The sequence below is a fragment of the Bombus affinis genome, chromosome 13 (genome assembly GCF_024516045.1).
Source record: "Bombus affinis isolate iyBomAffi1 chromosome 13, iyBomAffi1.2, whole genome shotgun sequence".
Lineage (NCBI taxonomy): Eukaryota > Metazoa > Arthropoda > Insecta > Hymenoptera > Apidae > Bombus > Bombus affinis.
The window spans coordinates 9,745,604-9,772,684 of NC_066356.1; the positions used below are offsets into that span (position 1 = coordinate 9,745,604).

The 27,081-nt window shown below is 33.8% G+C and overlaps 2 protein-coding genes across 12 annotated transcripts; one reads left to right on the top strand and one right to left on the bottom strand.

The window, feature by feature from the left end:
* Positions 1-15,420, top strand: LOC126923670 (zinc finger protein 251-like). 3 transcript variants are annotated; one of them, XR_007713262.1, is made up of 11 exons: positions 1-256; positions 746-976; positions 1,210-1,369; positions 1,569-1,892; positions 2,030-2,175; positions 2,285-2,482; positions 2,726-2,932; positions 3,021-3,392; positions 4,386-5,294; positions 5,394-6,296; positions 9,475-12,099. XR_007713262.1 is itself a non-coding variant. In XM_050737363.1 (6 exons), the coding sequence occupies exons 1-6, from the start codon at positions 6,985-6,987 to the stop codon at positions 15,418-15,420; spliced, it is 1,167 nt and encodes a 388-aa protein (XP_050593320.1). In that variant the 5' UTR covers positions 6,386-6,984. The 3 variants fall into 3 exon arrangements, 1 of the variants encoding a protein (XP_050593320.1); XR_007713263.1 differs by lacking the exons at positions 1-256; positions 746-976; positions 1,210-1,369; positions 1,569-1,892 and having other exon boundaries at positions 2,067-2,152; XM_050737363.1 differs by lacking the exons at positions 1-256; positions 746-976; positions 1,210-1,369; ... (5 more) ...; positions 4,386-5,294; positions 5,394-6,296 and adding exons at positions 6,386-7,209; positions 12,112-12,372; positions 12,674-12,843; positions 15,208-15,420 and having other exon boundaries at positions 9,475-9,616; positions 10,308-10,463.
* LOC126923668 (inactive dipeptidyl peptidase 10) lies at positions 14,576-26,689 on the bottom strand. 9 transcript variants are annotated; one of them, XM_050737355.1, is made up of 17 exons: positions 24,834-25,187; positions 24,597-24,762; positions 22,807-22,965; positions 21,938-22,090; positions 21,600-21,727; positions 21,040-21,251; positions 20,798-20,961; positions 20,572-20,675; positions 19,216-19,336; positions 18,895-19,130; positions 18,497-18,798; positions 18,239-18,408; positions 18,015-18,157; positions 17,740-17,934; positions 17,489-17,649; positions 17,175-17,386; positions 14,576-17,071 (listed from the first exon to the last, which is right to left on the bottom strand). In XM_050737355.1, the coding sequence occupies exons 2-17, from the start codon at positions 24,630-24,632 to the stop codon at positions 16,928-16,930; spliced, it is 2,640 nt and encodes an 879-aa protein (XP_050593312.1). In that variant the 5' UTR covers positions 24,633-24,762; positions 24,834-25,187; the 3' UTR covers positions 14,576-16,927. The 9 variants fall into 9 exon arrangements, with proteins under 9 accessions (XP_050593312.1, XP_050593308.1, XP_050593315.1 ...); XM_050737351.1 differs by having other exon boundaries at positions 22,807-22,968; XM_050737358.1 differs by lacking the exons at positions 24,597-24,762; positions 24,834-25,187 and adding an exon at positions 26,668-26,689.
* Positions 26,690-27,081: the final 392 nt, after the last annotated feature.

Below are 27,081 nucleotides of genomic sequence, written 5' to 3' on the forward strand. Positions count from 1 at the left end.
TTATAATTAATCGTCGTTTTTACAGAGGAGTACACGTTCCTTGCCGTGGGAGATGGCCTAGATAGGCGTACATACGTTTTACCCGAATATCGTTCGGAAGGTTTACACTTTTCTGTGAAAGCTTGGGAACCGGATAATCCAGATTCTGTCGTGTTTGTCTTTTTAGCCGATGATGGATTAAAATCGCGTTACATCCTCAAAATAGGAACGTCGAGCAACGAAAAAGTACTTCTCTTTTACGAATCGGAAACTACAGGTAATTAGCGAATATATTCAGTCGGAATACTTTTTTGTTTCCCAGTGATCGAATATAGAGTTGGCAATTTCAAATTTGCAAATGTTAATATAATAATTTATAATTTATTATTATCTTTCACCATCATTGACCATTATCTCTCAATCAGGAGATTCTTTGGAAGTTGACAAATATGTCTGTATGTTTAAAGAAACTAAAGAACTTCGATTAATTAAATTATTAACTGAAAATCATTAAAACATTGGTAGCCCGACGAGTTAACTAGTCTTTCGCAGCTAACAGGTTAACGCGGGAACCGGTTAAAGGAAAACTGGATAAGAGGAAGTTTTAATTAATTTGTTCTATTATTGAACGTATAATTAATATCTTTAAAGCACGGCATTGTAATTTCAAGTTCGGTGTATTCCCATCCTACTTCTTCTTCTAATACTTCTAAGAACAACTTGTTATAATTATCTCGCTTTTTAACCGAAGTCTGTTTAATTACAGCAATTTCCTTGGTCAAAAGGAAAACTCTGCCACATTTGCTTTATGTAGGAAAATGGAGCAGCTTTATCATCCGTATACCACGCGGACAATTATTGCTTTATTACGAAGACGATCCTACACCATTGTTCGAATGGACTCATCCCGATCCTCCCAATGCTTTTCTACCAATGTATTATTATTATGGCAGCGAACAATCAAAAGCTGTTGGCTTCGCGTTCGATCGTGGATCAAGTACGTTTACAATTAAAGAAACGAACTAAATATTATAATTTCGCATAAGTCCACGAAAATCTACAGTCTATTAATCACTATTAATGTTAGTAATGTTCTCGAGAAATATAGGGGCGAATGTTTAATATCGGTACATAGAAATGTTTAATGTTTTACATGAATATCCTTTCATATTTTAATCTAGATACAAGTATCAAGTTAAAATGAATATAAATGATTCTTCATACAAATAGATTGTCATATAGAAAACACGAGAACTGATAAATACACCAGAATCCTATCGTTATCAACATGGATTGACGAAGAAATATTGCTTCCTCAACAAGTGACTCTTCATCTTCGAGGGGAAGGTGCAGTTCATTTCCCTTTCTACCTGATGCCCGAGACTCCAGGGTAAATGTAATAAATTTTCTCGCCTGTTTTCAGTTTCTCAATCTCTAAATTTCGCATGTATAATTTCAGTAATATATATAATACTGTAATATATTAATCAAATTACTGTTATATTGGCAATCTTACATATTATAAATTCTTCTTGTTTATTTTTAATTCTTTTCTCAAAAATTCTTAAAAACCCGAACATCTCTTGCAGATGAATATTCAGTTTTCATGCAGCAGACTGCATTACTATCCCAAAATTGTACTCACGACTTTCTGTAAGTTACACGCAAAGATCTATCGTTACCCAGGACGTTAAATTCTTGTGATATACTCATTTTAATAAACACTAGAGCTTCCAGTAAACGTAATTTACTGATATATACTATTTTAATAGATATTTTATGCTCAAGCTTAATGACCCAGATCGTTGGATATTATTCGCAAAAACTACGTACCCTACAGTGACGGTTTTCCACAAACAAAAATCGCGTGTACCTTTATTCACAACGAATTCATGGACTAATATTACAATAAGGTAAAAAGTGGTATAAATTTTTACTTGACAAATATAATTCGATATTATACACTAAAGATAGATATCTTTATGATTCGCAGTAGGATCAACGATTCAGATAGTTTTATCGAGTGACATTTACTTTTTAAAATTCGCAGATGGTCTGCAAATACGATGAACATCTACTCCAACGCCACAAATGTGTTTCATTATCAGCATACCAGTCTTCTCATATTCTACTTCTTTTCCGTCGGCGTCGATGCCAACAGCTGGGTTACTTGGTCTGTCAATTGCGTTCCAACGGGTAGAAACACATGCCCTCGTATTCTGTTATTAAATATTTAGGAAGATTTAGGAAGAGATTTAGTTTTTTTTAAAACATTATTAATAAAATTAAATTTCTTCCTTGACAGATATAGAAGGTCCACCAGTTGATGGAGGTTGGTCAGAATGGGGACCATGGGCATGCAGCGTGAGCTGCAATGGTGGTACAGGAATTCGAAAACGACGTTGCGACTCGCCAACACCTAACATCAGAGGAGAACCGTGTGTAGGACCGAGTACAATGACTGGACGTTGCAACGAAATTCTTTGTGGCGATATAACCGAAGGTAACTTTAAAAATTCTAATTCCATTCGAGGACTATGGATTTCCACACGGTATACATATTGTCATTTATTGGAACCAGCTGCAAATAAATTTATCTTCGATTTGTCAGAAGAACTTTCTTCAATCTCCATAAATGCATGAATATCCTCAGTCTAACAATCGTATTAAGATTAGGTATAAAAATAACAAAATGAAACTTGATATCATCTCTGTAAAAATGGTACGTAAACTATTTTGCTCGCAGATACGATAAAATTGATAAATCGAAGAATTAGAATGAACCATACGGCTCTTACTGCCAAAGAGCATCGTTCTATCACAATTAAATCCGACTCGGATATCGTGGAATTAATTACTAAGGAATCTCCTCGTTCCGAATTACAATGGTCCTTAAATGGTGTCTTTGTGGAGATAGAGCCCGAAAGATTGGAGTTAAAAGATTACAATATTGGTAAAATATAATTTCTCGTGGTTTTTACCAAAATTACGCTGTCACCGAGAATCTCTCGTTCAGAGATAATTAACAATTATTTATTCAGAGATAATGGAAGCGGTTCTAAATGATTCTGGCGTTTATGCGATGACACTACGTCGAATCGATGGAACGTATTCGATTATCAAAGTGGTCACCTTGGCAGTGATTCCAGCAGAGGAAACTATGCAAATAAGGGAAACTCTAGACACAACCATACAATGCCACTGTGCAATCCTAGGACACATTTATTCGGAGCTTGAAGTGTCTTGGTTAGTACGCAATAAAACGTGGAAGAATTATGGCATCACGCTTCCAATGGCAGCCGATGTTGAACACATTACAAAAGTTAATAAAACGCATAACGGGATGTGGCAATGTGTCGTGAAGCAAAATGATTTAAATTTTGTATGGATAACAAATATGATATATATCAGAGGTAATTGTCATTTTTAATCTTACCTATATTCTTCATATTTTTATTCTACTACGTCCAAATCATTCTACTGATATCAATCACAAGCTGTGCTGCAAATATCTCTGAATATTTTGTATAAATGTATAAAGTTAGCACTTGTATTTTGCATAAGTTGTATTCTTAATTAGTAATAGGTATATGTATGTATTATAATTTACGTTGTGCTTTGATCTTTCATCAGAGAATATTATTATAACGAGAATATAATGTGCATCACTGATACACTATCTCCAAGGAAACATTCTTTACTAAAAGAATAACATTTTAATGAGAGGGTATTCGGACAGTAGTAAGTGACTAATAAATCATAGTATAATAAAAGTTCCCTGTTCCCATGATAAGATAATTACCATCAATTACCTCAGACATGATAAATTCTTCCGATATAAATCTTGACAAATGTAAAATAGATCTCATACTGTAACGATACAGAAAAATAATTAAAGTTCGATGTTCATCTGTAATTAACATCTGTAACAAATACGAAAGGGAAAGAACATAGAAAATTCCAAATGAATTTCGAATAGAATATAGAATAGAAAACATTAATGTGAAATCATTTACTTTTTTGATATATGCACAGTTTACTGAACGAGTCTTGGTAGAAACTTGTGGGAACCGGAAAAACCGGTAACAGTGTAGGTAACATTAGATTCAAGATCTTCTAGGGATGTTATTATTTGAAAATTTTCCCTAAGTGAATTTTACACGGTTGTTTACTCACGTTCAATATTTCTCGTAGACTTTAAAGCTTTTCTATCTGAATGTTTTATCAAAACACAATATTTCTATAAAATTTATCCACTTATGATAATGCAGCGAACTACCTTTGTAGTAGATGTAATAGCGGACCCAGTTTTAAATTTGATATAGTTTTTTGAATAAGGATATTTTGATTTTACGATGTTTACTTTATATTAGCTGAATTCACTTATTTTAAAGTTCATTTTTAAGTTCTAGGGCCTCCAAATTGGCGTACGCATTTGATGGAAGATCAGGCAACGCGTTTCTTTTTTGGTTGGTTGCCAAATGAAGATTACGTCGGTGTTTTCGTATTGGTTCTTTTTCTGATTTTAGTCGCAGCCATAATCATAGGATCTTATTATTACATAACGTATGTGCAGTACTTATTTTCATTATCCAATGTATTTTTTTTTCTTAATGTACAATTGTCTTATATTTTTCAAGCCATAATTTGATGGTTAAAAATTTAAATGAACAAATATATCCTGCATTTAGAATTCGAGAAACTGCGAAACACATATTTGACTTGAGAAATATAGCCAGAAGTCCAAGAGGCACACAATATGAACCACTGTCGGACGAAATGACTACCGAAGATCAAGCGATCACTGACGATCAAATAACTACCGACGACCAAGCGACTATTGAAGATGAAGCTACCGAAGACCAAACAACTACCGAAGATCAAGGAACTCCGAAACATCAAACGGCGATCAACGATTAAGCTACAGAATAAACCATCGCTTTTTAAGATGCTTAATATAAAATGTTTATTGTACAATTAATACAAATTATTATAATCATATTTAATACAAATGTTGGTAATTTACAATCGGCACACGTTGATACAGTACAGTATAATAACAGCATGGATAAAGGATACGATATAAAATTATCCCACAAGACACTACTACGTTTACGAAAATTCCAGTCTACCATTTCTTCGAGTACATTTTCTAAATATCGCCTGAAACCAACATTCTCGTTTACCATTAGATGGATCGATTCCAAAATAAAAACCGAGGAACTGGAAACCTTGGAAACTCGTCAACTCTTCTGTACGATCGAACACGCGAGAAGACGGACTTCTAATCAGCGAAAGGAGCGAGTAATCGCGAGGTAAAAGCGCAGGGATCGGTCCCCGATCGATTTCGTAACTATATTCCTCGGTGTTCCAACGTTCGGTCGTAACGAACGAATAAAAGGAGAGGTTTTCAGGTGACGGGTAGAGCGAACGGCGGCGAACGAGAAGAAGGGCGAGAGAAAGAGATCAGAGTGGCGGCGAGCGACAACGAGGCAAAGTGGAAGAAGAGGATGAACGAGGAAGAAGGAAAGAAGTTGGACACAGGAGGCAGAGGAAGAAGCTGGTTGAAGCGAGAGGGAACGGCGTGGAATCAGGGAGGCAGCCTCGGCTGGTTGGCAGAAGATCGCCAAGGTGCAGGCCCGAGGAAACGCGACGAAAGAAAGAAATAAGAGAGTCCAGAAGGCTGTTAGGTGGAAGAAATGGCGAGGAGCAGGAGAGCGGCGGATAAAAGGATATGGTAGGGCGTGGAAGCGGGAAGATGGTAGGGAACTAGAAGAGGATGGACACGAGCGAGCAGAACGCACGAGGGAGAAGGAAAGGGCACAGGGAGCGACAGGTGCCCAATCGCCCACGTGGGTTCTCTCTTTACGGTGCTGCAGCGACGGTAGAAGGGTGAAGAAGACGACGATGACGACGACGAGGACGACGAGCCGGCTTCCTTGTAATGGTGAAGCAGCCGATACTCGTTCTATACACCAAGTGCACTCGCCACAGGATGAACATAGTGGGGCAAAGAGATCCATTGGCGTGTATACCGTTTGGCTACTCTTATCTCTAACGAGTCTTCGTCTTCCTTATGTGAAACGCTAACAGAGAACAACATTACGCGAGATACGAAGACAGTGGAGTCGTTGGAGATAAATAGTCGAAGGAACAGGTCGAACGAAAAGGAAAGAAAAGGTGGCAATCGTCGAACGGTCAGGAGGAGATCGGCAAGACAGGGCGAAGTACGGCGTCAAAGGATACCAGCAGAGGGCTACGCCACTGAAAAAGTCTGCAGCGGGCCATGTACTGTGGCCATGTGAGTGGGAAAAGAGGTAAGGAAGGGGAAGGGCTACCCATTCGGTAGCAAATGCTGGTAACCCGTCGCAAGGTCAAGATCAGTCGGTTAATCCTATCCAGTCAGCCGAGGCCCTTGCACCTTGGAGGACGAACGACCCTCACGCTCGCAACTGAAATTTCACTTTGCGATCGTCGCACGTCGCACTTGCTCGATTTGCTCCAATTTTTGAAATTGCTCGATCCCCCCGCCCGCAGGGTATATCGATCGATCGTGTTCCTCATTTAGATCTAAGTCGGGAGCGGACACGAAAACGACGTACGACCGGGGAACACGGGACAGTTTCGAGTGCGCTCCACACACAGTGTCTCTCTGTACTTGTATTTAAAAAAACGATTCGAGTGCGTTTCAACGTGGTGGTGGCTTCTGACGAAAATAATTAACATCGTTCCCCTCGAATTCACAACGTTGCTTTCGCCACCCTCTTCCATCGATCTCGAGTTACCATTTCTCTTGCCGAAAACCACGTTTCTGGCAGAGACTGTTGAAAGAAAAAGGGAAAAGGGCATCGACGTTTGATCATTTCGCACGATCGTCTGGTAACAAACGTTCGATAAAAAAGAAAGAATCGAGGATCTTGTCGTTGTGTGGGAAAAAGTGTTTACAACAGTGGAGACAACGGTAGCTGTGATTTTCCCCGAGCCACCCTTTGCGGGCCCTTTGTTATGGAAACCTGCGTTCTGATACCCAAAGAATTTTCCTTGGCACTAGCGAATGATCGATCGAACTACAAGGGCCTCTTCAAGAATGATTCAGGCGGTTTAGTTACGGACGTCAGGATATCCGTATGGTCGAACGTGCTTATTCCGGCAGGGACGTTGATCTACCCCTTTCAGGGCTCCATTCGATTCGACAAGATCGACCTTTACTCCCTTCTCGATGACAACGATGTAAGTAACGTGTTTCGTCGTAAGATTCTTCTAACTTTCGTTGCTCGGATTCTTGCGATTGATCTTAGCCGTTAATCTATTTCGGTCCTGTATCGAGCTCGTTTCTTTCCGTCGACGGGAAAACCTTACTCTTTGCATCACAGTTCTGTTCAAGCTCTCAAACGTTTCTCTTTGGAATTATCAACAATATGCAAGCGTTTTTGACAGAATCAAAAGAATACAATAGAAGATAAGAAACAGAATTAGTTGACTTTTATCGGGAGAAAAGCTGAAAGCAACGCTTTCGTTGTAATTCCGCGTACAATTCAAACAACAAGGATTATATCTCAACACTTCGAATTATACTTAAACGCTATAGAAATTATAATACAGCTGTATTAATTCTAGGGACTATACTGTATTTACATTCCGCAGATTGATGATTCTAGCGTCGATAGAAACATATCGACGGATAAATGATGAAACGTGATATCGAATGTAAATCAGCCGAGATAAAATGTCGGCTGTGACTCGGACTGTAAGGGGCGAGGTAATGCTGGTTTTCGCGTGCAAGCCAAAAACTTGATTAAAAGTTTGAGCATTTCTTTAGCATCGTAAGTCGTTTAGAATATCGATGGGACACAGCTCATAGTTGGAAATAGGTCCGATATTACGTAGGCATCGAGTTAGTATAGTCGCGAAAACTTATGGACTTTTCGCGCGTTAAACTTATGGAAGAGTCTGAACGTAAGATAATAGGGTATAATAGCTAGAGGTATGTGAATAATAATTCCAAACGACCGCTTCTTTCTACGTCTTATTGTGTAAAGAGATCGCCATCTGAGATCTTTCGCTTATGAAAACCAAGTGGAACTAAAGTCTCGCGCTATAACATTTAATAACGAACAGATTCTGGTTTCGTCAGGCATAAGTATGTCTTATAGAAACTCAAATATATTTCATAAATATAGCGTAGAAGAAATACAAAAAGTTTTAAGTATAAGTTAGTCTATCGAGTATTAGTCATCGTATCGTCGTTTTAATTCGATTTCACTTTATAATTTTCTTAATCGCGGACTTGCCTTCTGGTTATTGGATATCTAAGATAAGGATTCCTCGAATTGCACCCTCGTATGAATATCAAAATTAATTCGTTCGGAGAAAGACGAGAAAGAGCGCAGGTCGTAACTTCAAATTTGAAACTCCTTCCTTTATCCGATAAATTAAGCTACGAATTAAAATTTCCATTTAAATGGGAGTTTAAGTATCGATTATAAACGAAAGGAACTAAATTGGTTTAAAGAGTTGTATGTATGAGCATGTATGTCCGAAAGGTCCTAGAATTAGGATTTATTACACATAATGCGAATATGTTACATCGGCGTTCGATTATATTTAAATTACAAGACATCGGAATAACTTATTTGCATCCGGTATTGGAAATATAAACATAGCAGTTAAAATAACATTCAAGTGTTTTTTAATTGCTCAATCAACATTTATATACAATTTTCTCAGTCGTTTTAACATGGTATATTGGTAGAATTTCTGTAGCATTAATGATAATGCGACGTCCTGATCGATTTTAAATAATAGAAAACGAAAAGACTAACTATAAGCAGCCAGGGTAAATATCAGAATACGTAATTGAGTATCAATAAATATGAATAATGTTAAATAGTTATTAACTTTTATCCATCCAACTAGCTAATATTACGAAATATTACAGGTAATATTAATATAATATCGTAGATCCTGAAACTCACCTGATCGTTATTATTTTCTCAGACGTGAAATTAATTTGCATTATGTTTACTCAATAATAAATACTTCTACAAGTTATTAAGGTATAAATCTGAATATACATTTTTAAACGAGGGAATTAACATTTTTAATTACGGGATATAATCTTTTTATAGTTTCTATAATTTATATTTTTAGTTTTTATTAAATTTTAAGTTTGATTTGAAATGGTAGCTTCATAATCTCTAATTGCAAATAATTGCAAATTGCTTTCTCAACAGCAGTATATCGATTAATTGAATATTCTCTATTTGTTAATTCGTTCCCCTTCATACCGAAAACTGATTTTCTCTCTATCAAGAAAAACTACTTAAGTTAAAAAGGAGAAACTCGTTACCTTAACTCGATTCTTTTTCTTTTTTTTTTTTTTTTAACGCAAGAAGATCACGCTGTGCTAAGTACGTATTACAGATAGCAATTACAGTTAATGCAACCGATGCGGTTTTTTTAACCCAAGTTTCTCATAACTGCGATTTGTTTCAGATCAGACGCGAGTACGGCTGCTACGATGAAGTCTTCTTTTCGAATTACAGCCTTAACAAGCGCCAGTGCAATTGGATAAGATTCCTCCGTATAGTTCAGTCTTACGACGAACAAGTAAACTTAATCGGTACCAAAGTGAAAGGTGAGTTAATGTATGCACCGAAAGAAGAAGAAAAAAGATTAAGTAAATCATGAGAATCAACACGATGCAGCAAATGATAGCGTACGTGCACGTCGGTCGTGATAAATTTTCCATGCAAATTATTGATGTCGCTAAGTTTTCTGCCACTCAAAATTAATATTATGTTTCCTGCATTTCAATTTATAAATATCTGCTTGGCGAACTATCCTGCGACATACGGCAACGAATAACGTTCGATATTTTCATCGCCTGATTTTCCTTTCTTGGTTCTCGTTTTCTAATCACCTGAATAAACTGACTCTACTTTGAATATCTAAATTTGAGATCAGTGTTACGCACATGTGACATATTATGTAATCTAAATTAGTTACAACGATCTATCTGTACGATTCTGTATGTGCATAAGTAACTAAATTATCCGCGAATAATTATCTGTACGGCAGAACTCAAGGAATGAAATTGAAAACAGTTAATTTCATTGAAATCTTTGCTAATACAGACAACTACGTTGCGTATAGTTTATACGTAGAAAGTTTAATATTTCTCGTCGTTATCGTAATTTAGTGGATAATACGTTTACTTCGATAAAATCCAATTAACACTGCTTTATTAATTGATTACCTTTTCATTTCCCATCGATGCGAATTATTAACGTTCCTTTTTGCTCTTTCCGTTCGTTTATGCGATTCAGGGGATCCAATCTTCGAAGTAATAAAGGATGTCCAACCGGATACAGAATTAGTGGCTTGGTTTCTTCCTACGGCAGAACAAGATTTCGTCTTTATATCGCACGACATGTGTTCCAGGTCTGCTCTCTACAGATGCACCATTGACTCCATTTTAGATGGTGAGTCTCTCTAAATACTTTTAACTTGAAATAATACAGAGAATCGACACGGAGTCTCGTAAACTGACAACCTCTCGAATACGTCGATTTACATTATCGTTTCTACGTTTCCCAAACGCATTTCAAATCATCTCCCATCTCTCTGTACCCTGATATACGTAATATAACTAAAGCGGAACAAAACCAAGACTATAAAGTACCTTTGTGAAAAGTCAAAGGCACGCGAAGCTTACGAAAGAGTCCCTTAACAAAGACAACTAGAAAAGCTTCTAAAAATCTACAAAAAGAAAGATAGAAAGTGCGAAACTTTGCTCGAGAACGTTTCATAGACGCTATGGACCGTTCTCCTTGTCCGTGTGAAGGATTTATCAGAACGCGATACACGCGAATTCGTTTTATACGTAAGTTGAGATGCGTTCAAGAAGAATCGCTCTGAAAGACCAGTGAGCGAAAGAGGCAGAGCGGTGGGGCTGTGTTCGGTGATCGAAATCTTGAGCGGGTGCAATCGCGTTAATCGGCGCAATCGCGGGTCAATCGAAAAAGAAGGTAAAGAAAGTCGGCTAACAAATCTGAAATGCAAATATGCGCCGGTATTTTTGTCGGCTGGATCACAAGGTGCTCGTTCGTTCGCTCATGATTCAAATGCGCAGACCCCCGCGCTTACCGGGGGATATAAAGGACAGTACAATGCCAGCGAACCTTCAATTCCGAAGAGGAGGGCTCGCCGACCGAAGAGGAGAACCGCCGGATAAACGGGTGACCATGAGGGGGATGGTCGCAGTCGCGACCACGGATATTTGCTAGGAGATCCTTGGCCTTGAAAGAAACCGAGAAAATGGATATTATTATATCGGATAAGGTACAATTGCGCCAAGCCCGAAGACGGGCTGAAGTTTCGCGTAAAGTAGAGGCACTCTCGTTATTGCGCAAGTATCTCCAAAGAGGGGAAGAAAACGTTGTATTTCGATGGGATTAGAACGTTATGAAGTATCATGGTACACAGACGCGCGCAACAATTGATATGGATTATATGTTACGTTACGTAGGCGAGAAGAAAGGAAACCTCTAAGTTTCTAAAGCCTCTAAGTATCAAAACCCAAATACGGGGTACAAATATCTTCAAATGTTTATTTTAGCGTAAATACCACTTTTTAAAGATATTCATTCGGGATAGCGATTTTGCGAATTGAAAGAATGCTACACGAAGGAAAAGAAACGTTGTTTTAGTTAGGCTTTTTACAACGTTATTGTTTAAGATGATACATAGTTACACAGGTGCACGATGTTTCTTGCGATCAGTAGAAATCTTTTGCTCCTATAGATACACGAGGGACTTGATGGAAAAGTAGCGGAATTACTTGCTTTTGCAAAAGTGACACGAGTACAGAGAACGATATATAAAATTTGTATTTATCTAGCGGATTTCCTTATAAACTTCCAAACCTTTGTGAATACCTATCGGAATGCGTTTTAGCGCCTGGAAGCAAAAAGAACGTCGACAAATGAAAAGTTTAATAACTTTCTCTGTTAGAGTTTAACCTTGTAATTTTCTCGAGTCGAAGATTTTTATCTATGTCCCTTTCCCTTTGAGTCTCTCGTTTAACAAGATCTCAAAGATAGCGTTTAATAAGCAGATGTTGCGTTTAAGAATCCCCTTTAGACTTATCCATGGCGTTGCTTTCTCATCATTCGTCATCGACAATTTCACATCCGTACTACGAGGTGGACGAATACGAGTCTACGTCCGAAGAATCCTCGTCATCGACGTTATCCTTGACAGGGGATCATTTAGATTGCAGTATTTTAACGACGATTAAGAGAGGAGAAAGGGTTCTGTTGCCGTGCGAAGTCTGCGGGAAATCCTTTGACCGACCTTCCCTTTTAAAACGTCACATGAGAACGCACACAGGTGAGTGAAACATCGATCGGTGCCTTTCAAGCAAACAATTCTAATTTTACTCGATATTAACGCTATACGAACGTCGTGTCATTTGCACGAAATTATTGAATAATTAATGATAACTGTGCGGTAAGTTTAAAGACCAGTAGTCGCATAATTTACGATTACAATTTCTAACGACAGCGAGGACATTTTTATTTCTATACAAGAAAGAATATTTTAACATAACTCGATCGAAAGGGCTAACAGACTTAAGCCTTTCGACGGTTGAACATCGGCCAAGTAATTTGATTTTGTTGTTAAATTGAAGGAGAGAAACCGCATGTTTGTATGGTGTGCAACAAGGGTTTCTCAACGTCGAGCTCGTTGAATACGCACAAGCGAATCCACAGTGGTGAAAAACCTCATCAGTGTCTCGTTTGCGGTAAGAAGTTTACGGCCTCTTCCAACCTCTACTATCATCGTATGACTCACATCAAGGTAAGTTTCCAACAAGCTGCTCTCACTGAAAAAGATAAATATCCTTATATCGCGAGCATATCCTATCGATACTCTTTCGCTAGTTACTCGGAGTACTCGTCAAAACTTAGCAACATGTAACATCGCGGTTCGATATAAAATGTGGTCGCCTATTTTGCCAATGATAATGTCCGAACAGTTCCTCATCCGGAGTTTTAACGATGATCGGGGTACGATACGTAAGAGAACAATAAATCATTAATCTATCCTTTTGACTCTTCAGGATCGATCGTGTTATGCGTTGCATTTACGCGCCAATGTTTCGTCAACGTTATAACTCACTTTTTCAGGCTGCAGCTGTAACGTTCACGCAAAAGTGCGCAACACGTTCGATGCCGAAGACCCAAAAGCGTGACCCGTCGATCATCGCGGAAGATAAAATCCAAAATTCATCAATTTGTCACTAACTCGTCGTTGCTCAAAGCGTCCAGATATCTATGAGCCATACTATCGCAAAATGACAAATATTTAAAAAAGAAAAACACATTTGAAAACACGATTAAGTTAAAGTATACGAAGGAGAGGAAGAAAAGGCAGATGGATCCTTTTGAGAATCGGAGCAGACCGAGTCCCTTCAGGGAGTTTATCTTCATTTTAGCCGTAGTTATCCCAGTCGGTGTAAAGCTGGTTGTGATCGGGAAAACGCAAGGAAACCGGTACGCGAAGCGGTAACGCGAGGCGCGAGTGGTAAAAGATCGGTCGGAGTTTTTATTTATCAGAGCGGAAACCCCCGTATGAGTTTCTCTAATCCAGCGAAGTAATGATATCTCGGGAGCCATATAGGTTGCTCTTGCCATCAGCTACTGTAATTGGTCCATTACTCGCTACTGCTTGGAATGCAATCCAATTAGGGAGACGGAGAATATACCCGGAGGCAGACTCTTCTGGTTCTCTCTTCGATCTTATGTTAACATCGCTTTCCGCCTCTATCTCTCGTCTACCTTCGCCGGTGTACTATCTCCCCTGCCATCTTTCTCCTTCGTTTCTACTGACTTCCATTCCCTTCCTCTTTCGCGTGCTCCGCCGCTCATCCCACTTACCCTTGCCACCTTTTCATCGTGTTTTCGCGAGACCACGCGTTCTTTTATTGTCGCTCGGAAAGTCGATCCAACTGGGATAACAAATACGACGCGTGTCTTTGCACTTTGTCTTTCACGCTCGATGCTAGTTTTGCGTATGGGGAAAAATCAGTTTGCCGATTTCCATCTTTTAGAATTCCGTTTATTGCAATATATAGGATATTCCGCAAAATATAGTTGCTGCTGTCGAGCATGTGATCCCGTAGATATCCTTCAGCCTCGTTTGCCCCTTATGACGTTGCGATAAACGTAAGAAGAGTATGATCCGCGGATTGCTTATCTTGTATTTCAACGCTTGCAAATTCTATTCTTCTTTTATTTTTAATGGAAGAATTTTCTTGCCAATTTAGCAATCTACCTCTTGGTTGTATTGATTCTTGTATGACAGTATAAAAATATAAACAAATATAAGACCATAATATGAAAAATAACAGTATACGAAAAAGCAAGGTGAGCCTGGATGGGAAATAAGAGATTTTAAATATTAAAATACGTATTTAGGGAAGAAAATGATAGAAGTGTTCGATCAGAGACCACGACAAGTCCCATTAATTCTTTTAAATATTTATCGCGTTGGTAAAAATTAATTGGATCTTTAATCAAATGCAAAGCAGTTCGTGTTGTGAGCTCCTTTATTCGTACATAGTTAACAGTTTTAACTGCAATTTATACAATAACGAACAGCATTTATTTCTGTATAAATTTCTTCGCAATCAATGCCGTTCTTTTATATCTCTTTCTATCTATTATAATATCATTTCATCGTAAATCGGTATAACATTTCATAGATTTTTATTATATTTTTGCGAGTTGGTGAAATAAAAATAAGTTTAGAATCTTATCTTTATTTAGGTAGTAGTTTGTACTATAGAAGAAATGTTCTATTTTTTGTGCTAGTATTCAATGAAAAGAGAAAAGGTATGCGGGTTACAATAATATTTATCGAACTTTCTTTAAGGTCGAAGATTCTCATAATCGAAGTGTATTTACGTATTTCACAGTATCTTCCTTGAAGAAAACTTAAATACAAATATTAACCAGCAAACGCTTGAAAACGACGAGTGATAGTACATAGCACAAGAAGTAGTGTCGTTTTCAATTTACTGTAAAACTCACGATCTTATCTTATGAACGAAACTAAAAGTTTTACAAGTTGAAATTACATTGTTTCGCAAAACGGTGATTTGTTTCAATTTATTCGCAGTATAAATTCGCAGTGAAGGATGCTCTTACGTTTATGTTTCAGGAGAAGCCACACAAGTGTTCACAATGCTCCAAGTCGTTCCCAACACCGGGAGATCTTAAGAGTCATATGTACGTGCATAATGGGCTATGGCCATTCAGGTGCCATATTTGTAGCCGTGGTTTCAGTAAACCAACTAATCTTAAAAACCACATGTTGCTACATCTTGGCAGGTGTTCGAACAAGAAGATTGTCAAATCCATTTCCGACTACTGACCGATCGATAACGCCCCCTCGATAATTTAGAAAATCCATCGAGAAATCTATACGTATTTTGTTACGCTATTGTACGAGATAGAAATGAAAATTACTCGTCTAAACATCTCTCCCTATTTATATCGCTGTTTAAAGAAACACGTGCGCAAAGTTTGCGCACAATACAGTTTGACGCACAATTACACTTTGATCTTATTGTTAGTAACGTTTTCAATTGCTCATTACATTCAGGTAAAATTAGTATGTAAGTACGTATTGTTATCACGCCATAAGATCCATTTTCGTTAACTTTTATATCTTATTTAGAACAATTAATTGAATGTTATTTTTATAAAATTTCTTTATTGTTCCTCGAAGTTAATTAATACTGTTTACAAAGTGTTACGTTGATTATTATTGTAGTGTTAAGATAGATCTACGTATGTAAGAGAAATCACATGAACTTTGAGTGAAACGTTCATTTCTTATGATATAGGAAATTTAAGAAATATGCATTGAGGAATAAACGCGTTGTTTCGCATTTCTTGTACGCGCGTGTTATTAACTACAAGAATCTAAATGAAAGAAGGAAAAAGTTACCCTTACATCGAGTGCTTGCCGGTTCATGAATTTTCATCGTTCCTGACAATTTCATATCGTTCAACTCGATGAAGAGAAGTAATTGCCTTTTTACCTCGTTCCGATATTTGTTTCGCAATTACAGCAAATGACCTATGCATACCTTTGATAAAATTATGTGATGTTTAAAATAATCTTTATCTTTTTAGATTTCGTCATAGCAGAAGAACAATCAATATCTAAATGAATAAAAGTCGTTAGTACTCGTAAAATTAATCAAGGTTTAGTTACAATGAATAATCTATGCCTTTGTATTTTCTTCTTTTCACTTACCTTTGACTCGTATTTCATTCTTTTTGCTCATGCTAATATTTAATATAAGTTTTGTATTTATTGCTAATTACTTGTATTATAAAAATAATCAAAGTGAAAATTTTATGAACCTCATAAATAAAAAGAAACTATGATTATTTAAAGCACAAGTCGTGGTAATCACAATCTTCAATCAAAAATTGTTTTTAACTAATAATTGTAAAATAAAATTGAAAAATTGTAACGAAACTTTTTAGTATTTTAAATTAATCTAATTACATGATATACATACATAAAGAAAACACCAAATAGTCCTATTTAAGTTCACAACAAAAATATTATAACATTTTTAAAACAAAATTATATTTACATGTAATGTATTAATATCTGTTTAATAATGTTAGAATTTATCACTTTCATTCATTTAGATTTGATCTCCAATTTAAAATATAACAAACATAATTTTATGTATTTACACCATTTTCTTATAATATTTAGTCGATATACAAAATAATGCGAAAATATTTTTCTCCTAAAGGTATCAATAAACGGAACACAATTTGGAGATATTTAGGTGTAATTTTTGTGTATAGACTTCCTTCACAAGTAGATCATTTTTAGATCACATTATTTACAACTACAGACAAGCTCCACCACTGATGAGACCAGGTTTTGTATCAGTAGGTACTTGTTTCTGGAAACAATCATCCAAAAATTGAGCCATTGATAAGTAGAGGTGACCTTTCACTCCTGCTAATGTATGACCCACGTCTGGATACACCTGGGAACAAACAATCAATATTGTAAAAAGCAGGATAATCTAAAGTTATGTATTCATCGCGTAGAATGATCTTATGCGTTTGCTAACATCTAAAAATGTCTACCTGTTGTCGGAAAAGTATGTCTTTTTTTGCAAGGTAATGCGTAAGTGCCATGGATTGTTGAAATTGGACGTTATCATCTGCGGTACCATGCACTAAATAAAACATTTTATTTCGTAAATTTTCCACTTTCTCATACACATCTGACTCGGCGTATCCTTTATAATTTGCTATAACATCTGGTAAACCCATGTATCTTTCAGCATATGCTGAATCTGTTTAAATATAAAAATTAAGTTTCTTAATTAATACGAATAATTTAATGTAAATTTAAGAAAATAGTAATAATTCAAAAATATTGAACTCAAGTAGTGTACCATGAAGTTTCCATGAAACAATAGGTGCTACACTTATACCACATTCAAAGACATCTTGCCCAGGATGCGCCAGCGCAAGGGCAGCTACGAAACCTCCATAACTCCAACCCCAAACAGCCACTCGTTGCTTATCCACGAAATGCAATGAATCCCGCAAATATCTAAAAATTTTAAATAACTTGATAAAGTATTAATTTTATTTATACTAGTATTCGGTAATCTAAAGTTTCTTCTGAAAAGGTTTTTCTTACTCAGTCACTTCAAGTTGATCAGCAACTTCTACAGAGCCAAGTCTATAATACACTTCGTGAAGAAACTTATAGCCTTGTCCTCCACTACCTCTCCCATCAATTTGTGCAACAATCATATTTTTTCTACTAGCCAAATAAGTATTCCAATCAATTTTAAACGTTTCTGTTACTAGCTGTGAACCTGGTGCACCATACCTAAAAATAAAAATATTTCTGATCTCATATGCTGTCTTCCTAAAATAATGTTAGAGTTTAATATTGAAGAATATGCTTACACTTGTACAATTAAAGGATATCTGGTGATTTCATCTTCTCTTAGTCCAGGTGGTAAATGCAATTTTACTTGTGCATTATATCCACCACTTATTTGAACAGGAAATGTTTTTATTTGTGGGAGTGCAAGTTTAGCAACTCGTTCCTAAAACAAATCTTTAATTTTATATGTGTTTTCACTATTTTATACTTCAAGTACAAAAGTATAAAAATTATTACAACTTACACGTAATAATGTATTATTCTGTAAGACATAGATAAGACGTGGCATAGGAAAATTAGTTTTATATAAAGTAACAGTGGGTATACCAGGCCCATAACATTCTAAAACAAAATAATCAGTTCCAACTGGTGGGAAAATAGCATTGTGATATTGACACGGTTGATCGGCAAATTCTGAAAATAAAAGAAATATTATAATATTGTAATTATATAAGTCAATCGTTAATTCTTCCTTAAAAGGTGCATATACGTGTATACTTACCTGGCGTAATGTATGATTTCGTTTTCTGTTTCTTTGTAACATTTTCCTTTGGCTGTCCGACATACTTATCTTGTATACTTTCTGTTTGTGTTTCATAATGATCATGTATGTAATTATTGTCAGACCAAGCACTATGATGGCCAGATGAAGCTGTTCTATGTTTATTTCGATTTCCTTCTGATGTTGCTGTACAGGTAACACAAACGGCAGGATGTAGAGACGAACCCACGTGTGGTAACAATGAACTCACATAATAAAGATGCCTCTGTCCTGGTCTCATAGGTGGAATACCTATAAAGTATCTATATAAAGGAAGTAAATTAAATTCAAAGAAAAATATTGCTTGGATATAGTAATGATCAATCAACGTTTAATAAACAATAGAATTTGTTACTTACATGGTATTATTAGGCTGATCCCATGCTACTATTTGTGTAACTTCAAATTTTCCATGAGTAAGTGGAACGACTAATTTTTGGGCAACATTTACCCAAACAATATGTTTGAAATAACCAGTTGGACCATCTTTTATTGGGCTTATAGCAATGTAACTACTGCCATTTGCTGAAAAAATAGGTGCCTCTGGAGGAGTATCTACCCAACCACGACCTTCAGCTGCTATCTTTTGAATTTCCTACATGGAATGATAGAAGTAGATTTATAAACGAAATAATTATTTGATAAATAAAATGACAATAACTGGAATAACTGCAATGTACCTGACAATGCCACGATGGGCTCTTGCAAATAGTCACAACAGAAAGATTTTGTGCACGGGTCAACCATGTTATGCAGACTTCCGTTGAAGAAATCCAAGAAGCCGTTGTAAAGTAATGTTCTCTGTTAATGGATATAAATATTGATAATATCTATAGCTAATATTTTGTATAATAATATTTCATAATTAATTTAATTTACTGAGTGTTTGATTAAAGCAATTTGCATGATATTTAATAGCAATTAAATCTATAAGAATGCAACTTAATATATTACTACCATTAGCTGATTATATCTATGCAAAATAGTAAAACTTAACTATTTTAATGATAATAAAACACATATGAATTGTTTCTTTAATGACCTAAATTTCCCTGTTGTTTATATTCTTTTAGTTATAAAAAGGAAGCTATGTTATATTTTCCAAGATAGCAGAAAGAAATGAAAGCAAATGAAAAAAATGTCTATAATGCACACTAAAATAATTTGTGAACTAAAATTGCTAAGCTCAATTAAATAATCATTTATGTGCTGAACTCAAAATATTTTCTACAGATATCACATTAGCGGGATTAAAATGAGATGATTTCTAAGATTAACTCTATGAAAATTAATTCTTCAAGAACTTTCCAAATATTTAAATTATTAATTATAATAGGCACACACAAAAACACTTACAAATGTATATAAATACTATATGATAAATGTGTAAAAAATACTTATATGAATAAAAGTATATGAATAAAATAATAATTTAAAAATGTTTATATGTTCAACAAAATTTTATGAATCATGTCTTGGTACAAAATGATGTAAATTCTGTTAACGTTCGTTTATCAAAATTATTTTAAAATTAAATGCATAATATTTTTAATGCTTTTTAGTTTAACTAAAGAAAAAACGCATCAATGCTAATATTTTACAAAATGGTACAAAAAACATTTGTTTGTCGTAGAAATCGTGAAATTTGCTATACAAATATTAGATCAAAAAAATTTTACTTTAAGAAATAAAGCAGAGATTTTCCTACTCAAGTTTATTTTAAACTAAAAAGTATTCTTAAAAGCCAGCTCATTTTAAACCAAGGAACTACTCCTCATGTATATCTTAAAGTATCTTGCCGAAAGAATATGCTTCCTTTTTTGAAGTACCTTGGGATTGTCACCACAGAAACATCTAAATGTTTCTTGTAAAAAACAACAAAGTGCAATCTCTATTCAAGACATTTTGAATTTTGTTCATTCTTTTTTTTTTTTTTTTTTTTTTGTTAAGACGAATAATTACACCTAATGAGGAAAAATTAATAAGAGAAAATTTGTTCAAGCACTCCATACTCCAAACTTTGTAAGTAAACTCACACATGCTCGATGATAGGTGGCGGTTTCACTACCTTCGTATGAATGTTCTTTGGATCTGCCAAGTCTGCTACATAGAGTCGTACCATAGGATTTGGTGTTCCTGGCTATACAATCACGTATGAAATATTTCAATCATATTAGAATATTTTACTTTGCGGTAAATTGATATCATGGGAAAACAAAATTATAACAATTAATCCAAAACATTAAATGAAAATAAAATTACCTTAGGATAACGCAAAGATCGTATATGAGGATACAAAGCTTTGTATCCTTCCCCAAACCAAGATATATGCATTTCGTCAACAAGTGAATCATTGAAGGAGGCATACAGCATCATATGGCCATCTGATGACATCCAAATTGCTTCTGCACGATGTAAAATCTCTTCTACAAACATATGTATAAATATTTATGCATATAAAATGATTTACCAAACATTCTCCTCAAAAATATAAATTAAATTACCTTCATATAGCCAGTCAGGCAATCCATTTGACAAAATACCAGGAACTGCTGTATCAGTAACACGATATCCTGTATTACTCTTAGGGCTTGTTATATAATAAATATCATAATCCTGAACCATAACTAAACCATGATCACGTGGAGTCCATTGTGCCAACAAAAGATAAGGGTGGATATCCTTCTCAGGATGTGGAGTCAATGGTATAATTTCACTGTAACAATAAAGTGACTAATGTCTAATGTTAATTAATAAACATTACTAATTAAAAGTTCCAATAAAATCCCAATTCTTTAAGTAATTTTCAATTGACAAAATAATTTTTATATTTGTGTAAATATTTAGACACGAATTAATTTTTATTTCTGTAGTAAAGAGAATATTAAAGTCGAAATTTAGCACTATATATTACATAATATACCAAATTAAGTTTGAATAAAATTTATATTTATTTAATAATTGAAGAATTTACAAGGATATATACAACTGGAACTTTATTGTATTTTCACAAGATTCTTGATTATTCTAAATTAAAATTATCATCTAAGTCATATTTACTAACCCTGTATTTACGTCATAAATTTTATATTGTGCTAAATACGAGTATCGGAACAGTTTCTTCACATTGTACGCAAGGAGTAAATAATTACGATCCGGTGACAATGAGAACTTGGCGGGATTCAGTCTCCTCTGTATGCAAAATACCTCTTAATGTTCTGTTTTGCTAGAAAGCCTAAGTGTAAATATACAAATATTTTCTAACAAACACAATTTTCTTCGTCTATATATAGAAAAATTATATACGTACCTGTTAAGTTTAATACTTTGTTTTATATTACATTATCTTATCAATTAAGAACACATAAAATTAATTGAAATATTTAAGTAACTTAAACTTACAAAAGTCTCATTGGACATTAAACTGCGGGAAGTGATGTTTTTGGGGGAAACGTGTAATAGTGAAATTCCACCCCATACATCTCGATAGCAAATGTGCTGCCCGCTTACCCATGATCCATTGAAGAAGAGAGGTGTTAATTCTCCAGAGAGTACCTGTAAAATATTTATTTTATATTAACATAATTTTTTAACTACTTATTTATTATTAATTATTGATAACACTCTTTTTATTAATACAATAATTAGGAGAGTATTCGTTTGAATTTGCTAAAAATTCGAATCGAATTAAATTTGCTAAAGAGTCAAGTTTGTTATTTAATCATTGATCTAAGAAGTATTTTATTGAAAGAATATTTTCAAAATACCATTTAATACCATTTAAGCCATTTAAATCTGAAGTCTTTTTCTTTCCGATTGTTAAATTTTGAAATTAAATTCAAATGTAAGTATGAAATAAATGGCGATGAATTACGTCTACTAATTGAAGAGGTTTTTGAAACAGATCGTTGCTTAATCTTCATATCAAATGATAGACATCGTAGAAAATGTAATAATTTGTAGTATTATGGATGTAGAACAAGGTGCCAGAGAATATTTTATGCTTGTTTAAAGAATATTCATGAATATTAAGAAACAGCATACGAAATAGCAGTAAAGAGACTCATTAATAAGAAAGAATGAATAAAATTGAAGAACTCTTATGATTGATAGTATCGCATTAATAATATTAATAGAGGATAAAAAAGATAAATCTTTTGTTCTATGTTTACAGGGAATTGATGCTTTCAATAAAAATTGATACTTTTAAGATGATGATAAAGAAATAATTTTAAAGCTAGAATATTAGAGTTAAAAGTACAAATGTTTACCTCAGAAAGTCTTATTCTAGCACCTCGTACCCTGGGACCCTCATCTGGCGGTGTTAATAAGGCAACCGATGTCACAATTAAAGTCAGGACCGCAACGATCACAAGAAGAGCTATCAAAATGCCACGCCAATTCCTTTGATTTGGATTCGCTGATACAAGCTCCTATCACAAAGGTACTCACTAACGCCAATGCCAAATAATTGTATAATACTATGTAGATAGAAAAATGTATTAACTAATTTATTTAAAATATAAGATAATAAAAAATCCTTAAAAAAATATCGAAGATAAAAGTATTACATTGTTCCATTCGATTTAGAAAATTACGAAAAAAATAGCGATTTTATAGCAAGCAAAGTAAATAAATTTCTGCGATACATGACAAATTGTAATATAATAAATTTATTAAAATATAAATTATATATAAATATCTTTGCGATAGTAATAAATTGCTATATAATATATGTATGTATATAACTACTGAAGAAAGTAATTGTATAATTAATTAATTGATTAATGTAATTAATTTTAGATTATGTGTATCAGTAGGTCAATGTTAACTTTTTACAGACATTTATGGGGAAGGTAATTATTGATTTTGGAACTTAAGAGTGACTGTTTTTAAATTCTCATTTTTATATAAAAACAAAACCATAGAATTTCATATATTAATGTATTGTTCATTGTGTTGCCAGCGTCATGCTATGAAGCAATTATATTTAATAAAATTATCAAGCTTATTAAAAATATACGTAATTGATATTAAATTGCATTAAATAATTTTTATTTCGAAAGCAAGTTCTTAAACATACAATTTAGAAAAAATATTTTTAAAAAACAAAAAAGACATAGGGAGAGAGAGAGAGAGAGAGTTAAAATAGTATCGATAATAAAACAAAAATTGAATAAAGAGGATTGGATGAAATAATAAAAATTACATATTTGATTAAAATTTTTTATCTAGTTGTAAAAAATATATCGATCATTACAAAAATCGTATTACGATTCATAAGAAACATACAGTAATCCCTGCTTGTGTATCCATCGCGGTATCTAATAGCAGTATAAAAATAGTAATTCATTTTTAGATGTAAATGAAATGAAAAGGCTCAAAAAGTGTTGGATAAAAATAGTACTAGTAGCTAAAAATAATAATTTATTCATTTATGTTCCAAAAAATTATTTTTTTTAATACGTATTACGATATTTTTCTCAATATACAGCTTTTAAAAGGAAATAGAACATTTAATTTCTTTGGTTACAATTATTATACATTTCCGTCACGACTCTCACTTAATCTCGAGACACTAATATGTAACTAACACTAATATGTAGATAATATATAATAAATATCTGACAATTAAAGATCTTAAATATGACAATTTCTCTCTTGTTATAAATGAATATGGTAGCAATTTATATTCATCTTACTCTATGTATCACTTCTATACGAAGTCGTCAAGAAGGAATAATTTCTTCAAATAAAATGTCAGATGCATACAGTATAATTAAAAAATATAGCAGTACGAATACATTTATAATAAAAAACCGACATACTTAAGCTACAGTTTTTATAAAAACAAAATTTCAAAATTACGATCAATAGATTCTTGCTCTAATTTTCAATATAGCGCTAGTAAAACATATCTCTTCGCGTAAGGCATAAAAAGTATTCTTCTATCTAAATTTTTTATCTAAATGTTCGAGACACATTTATTAACATTAAAGAAGAAAGAACGTGCATTATAAAAAACGTATATCTCTCAAAAAGCTTCATATATAAGTATTACCATTTTAAAGAAATGATTAATGTTTAAGAAAACCATCCAACATGAAGACAAACTTCCATCCTTCAAACACTTTTTATGTCATATAATTATAATAGTATATCTCATTCTAGCAAAGCATTTACACGCAAAGTTTACCAACATCAAGGAGCTTCATAATTTCCACGTCCTCTTAAAACAAAGTGGATGAAAGGAAAACCGAAAATTTCACAGGAAACGCAAGTAAATCGATTTAATTACCTCGTCGTCGTAAATGTTATCGTGATCTGCCATCGGAGAAGGAAATCGATATCCTGATGCTTCTGTTGAATTAAGAAGGCAAACAACAGAAGATCGTGTTAAAGTTTATCCCCTACGAAGCTACGATAAACGCTGCAGTGTAGTCCTTTGGGCAACGTGATACATACAGATACACACACTGACATATACGTAAAACAAAAGAAACACAGCAACGGAATAAACGAGGGAAAACGAAGAACGAAGGTAAATACAGTATATGCGTAGCAATCCTACAGCACGTTGTAACCCGCTGACTTCCACCTTCCACCTTGCACCGTGCAAAATGTTCGGTACTGAATTACTGATATGGAGATTGTCCCCGTTGATGCTGGAAGAACGAAGCCTGCGCGTTATTGATGCTGCGCGCTTCTGTCCTTTTCTTTTTTCATTCCTCTATTTTTAAATTAATTTTTGGCGTGAATGGGATCATCGGGTTTCTGTCATTAATAATTACCCGTTCTATCAAAGATACTGCATTCTACGAATGCTCAATTAAAATCTCTTGGATTTATTTCATCTACATTTGATATTAACAAAGTGACATAAATCAATGTATTTTGATATAGCCATTTTTAAGAATGAAAATAATTCTATTGAATATACTTAAGTTAATAATGTTTGTTTTGTCACATTTTATATTTGGAAATTATGTTAATTTAAGTTATCAGCATAAACTTGATCTGGTTTGATCTACTTTGAAAGTATGAAGATGAATATTGGTTTATAATTTTGTCATAATAATTTCTGTATTCATGAATTTAAAAGTAAAAATTAGTTTTAAAATATTAGTTTTTGTGATGGCACATGATATATTTGTTAATTTATTTTCAAAAATAATAGATACTAAATTATTAAAAATTTCGAATTATAATTGTAGGTGACGATAATAAATATAAATTTTTAACCAATGCGAAATCTTTTAGTTTGTAATAAATTTGAAATAACTCTTTTCATTTTCATTTCGTGCATGACATAAATATGAAACGTTTCGAAAACGAATTAGGAACAAACTTGCATGATGAAATATTGTTGTGCGTTGTGCCGTGCTTTCGTAAACGTATATGTACGTATAAGTAAATGTTTTATTTTAATAGAGGTTAAGTAAAATTGTATATTACATGTATTAATTACAAATATTAGTGATTTATAAGTAACATGGGATTTAATATTTGGTTTTGTTTTGTTATAAAATTTACAAATAAAATTTATATGAAAGTATACAATTATGCAGTTTAAAAAATTACAATGTTCTAAAACCTTCAAATTACTACAATTTATAGCTGATTATTAAAAATTATTTCGTAAAACAAATTTTTTCTTGGTGTTAAATGTTTATATAAATACGATTTTCTATATTTGATTCTATGAATTAGCCACTGCTTACTTATTTATTGTTTTCAAAAATTATTGAATATGTAAAGGAACATTTAAAGCGTAGTAAATAATTTTTATTCAAATTTATTAAGTACATTTGATAACAAACGTAATATATAATAATTAATAAAATATGTTCAAAATAAAAAACATACAGGGATACATACATACATATATATAGCTCCCTTTATGTTAACAAACATTAGTTATTACAAATTCTTATTAATATTCATGAGATTATATTAATAATACAAAATTTGTATGATTAAAAAAGATATTAATTAAAATGTAAAACGAGTTACTAGCAATTTATTAAAGTGAATGAAGAAAACGTTCGTACAAATTAGACGAAAATATACAATGAAATTTTTTCTATATAAAGAGCAAAGACAAATACAATTAAGCGCGTCATACTACTAACCTCCATATATGTAAAATAATCTTTCGGTTTTTCTTCATAAAAAAGGTATCTCTTTGAGTACCACAAGTGGATATATATAAGTTTAGTGGTAAGTTACAGACCTTTTATATGCGACCCAGTATATTCATGGACACAGATCAATATCTCTTGCGTTTGCGTGTAAGTTAAGAGAAACATTTATGAAAAAGCGCGAATTATTTAAACAGAAATTATCTAAATTTATTACACGTTCACTGAATAATATTAAAAATTAAAACAATAGGTTCGGGTTCACGTTACATATAAACACGTATGTAAACTAGGCTATGAGTACTCTATACATATTAGGTAAACAAAGCTACTATCAAATATGCGATGACTGATTGACTATAGCCGGGATGATCTTCACTCCCCATCGCTTAACACTATTTATGA

Excerpts from the sequence above, each read along its gene's own strand:
- LOC126923670 (XM_050737363.1), top strand. The coding sequence starts at position 6,985 with ATGGAAACCTGCGTTCTGATACCCAAAGAATTTTCCTTGGCACTAGCG. Across the intron at positions 12,373-12,673 it reads TCACATGAGAACGCACACAG|GAGAGAAACCGCATGTTTGT; the intron begins GTGAGTGAAACA and ends GTTAAATTGAAG. Across the intron at positions 12,844-15,207 it reads ATCGTATGACTCACATCAAG|GAGAAGCCACACAAGTGTTC; the intron begins GTAAGTTTCCAA and ends TTTATGTTTCAG.
- LOC126923668 (XM_050737351.1), bottom strand. The coding sequence starts at position 24,632 with ATGGTTTTCTTAAACATTAATCATTTCTTTAAAATG. Across the intron at positions 17,935-18,014 it reads TATCCTTTAATTGTACAAGT|GTATGGTGCACCAGGTTCAC; the intron begins GTAAGCATATTC and ends TTTTATTTTTAG. Across the intron at positions 17,387-17,488 it reads TGTTTCATGGAAACTTCATG|ATTCAGCATATGCTGAAAGA; the intron begins GTACACTACTTG and ends ATATTTAAACAG.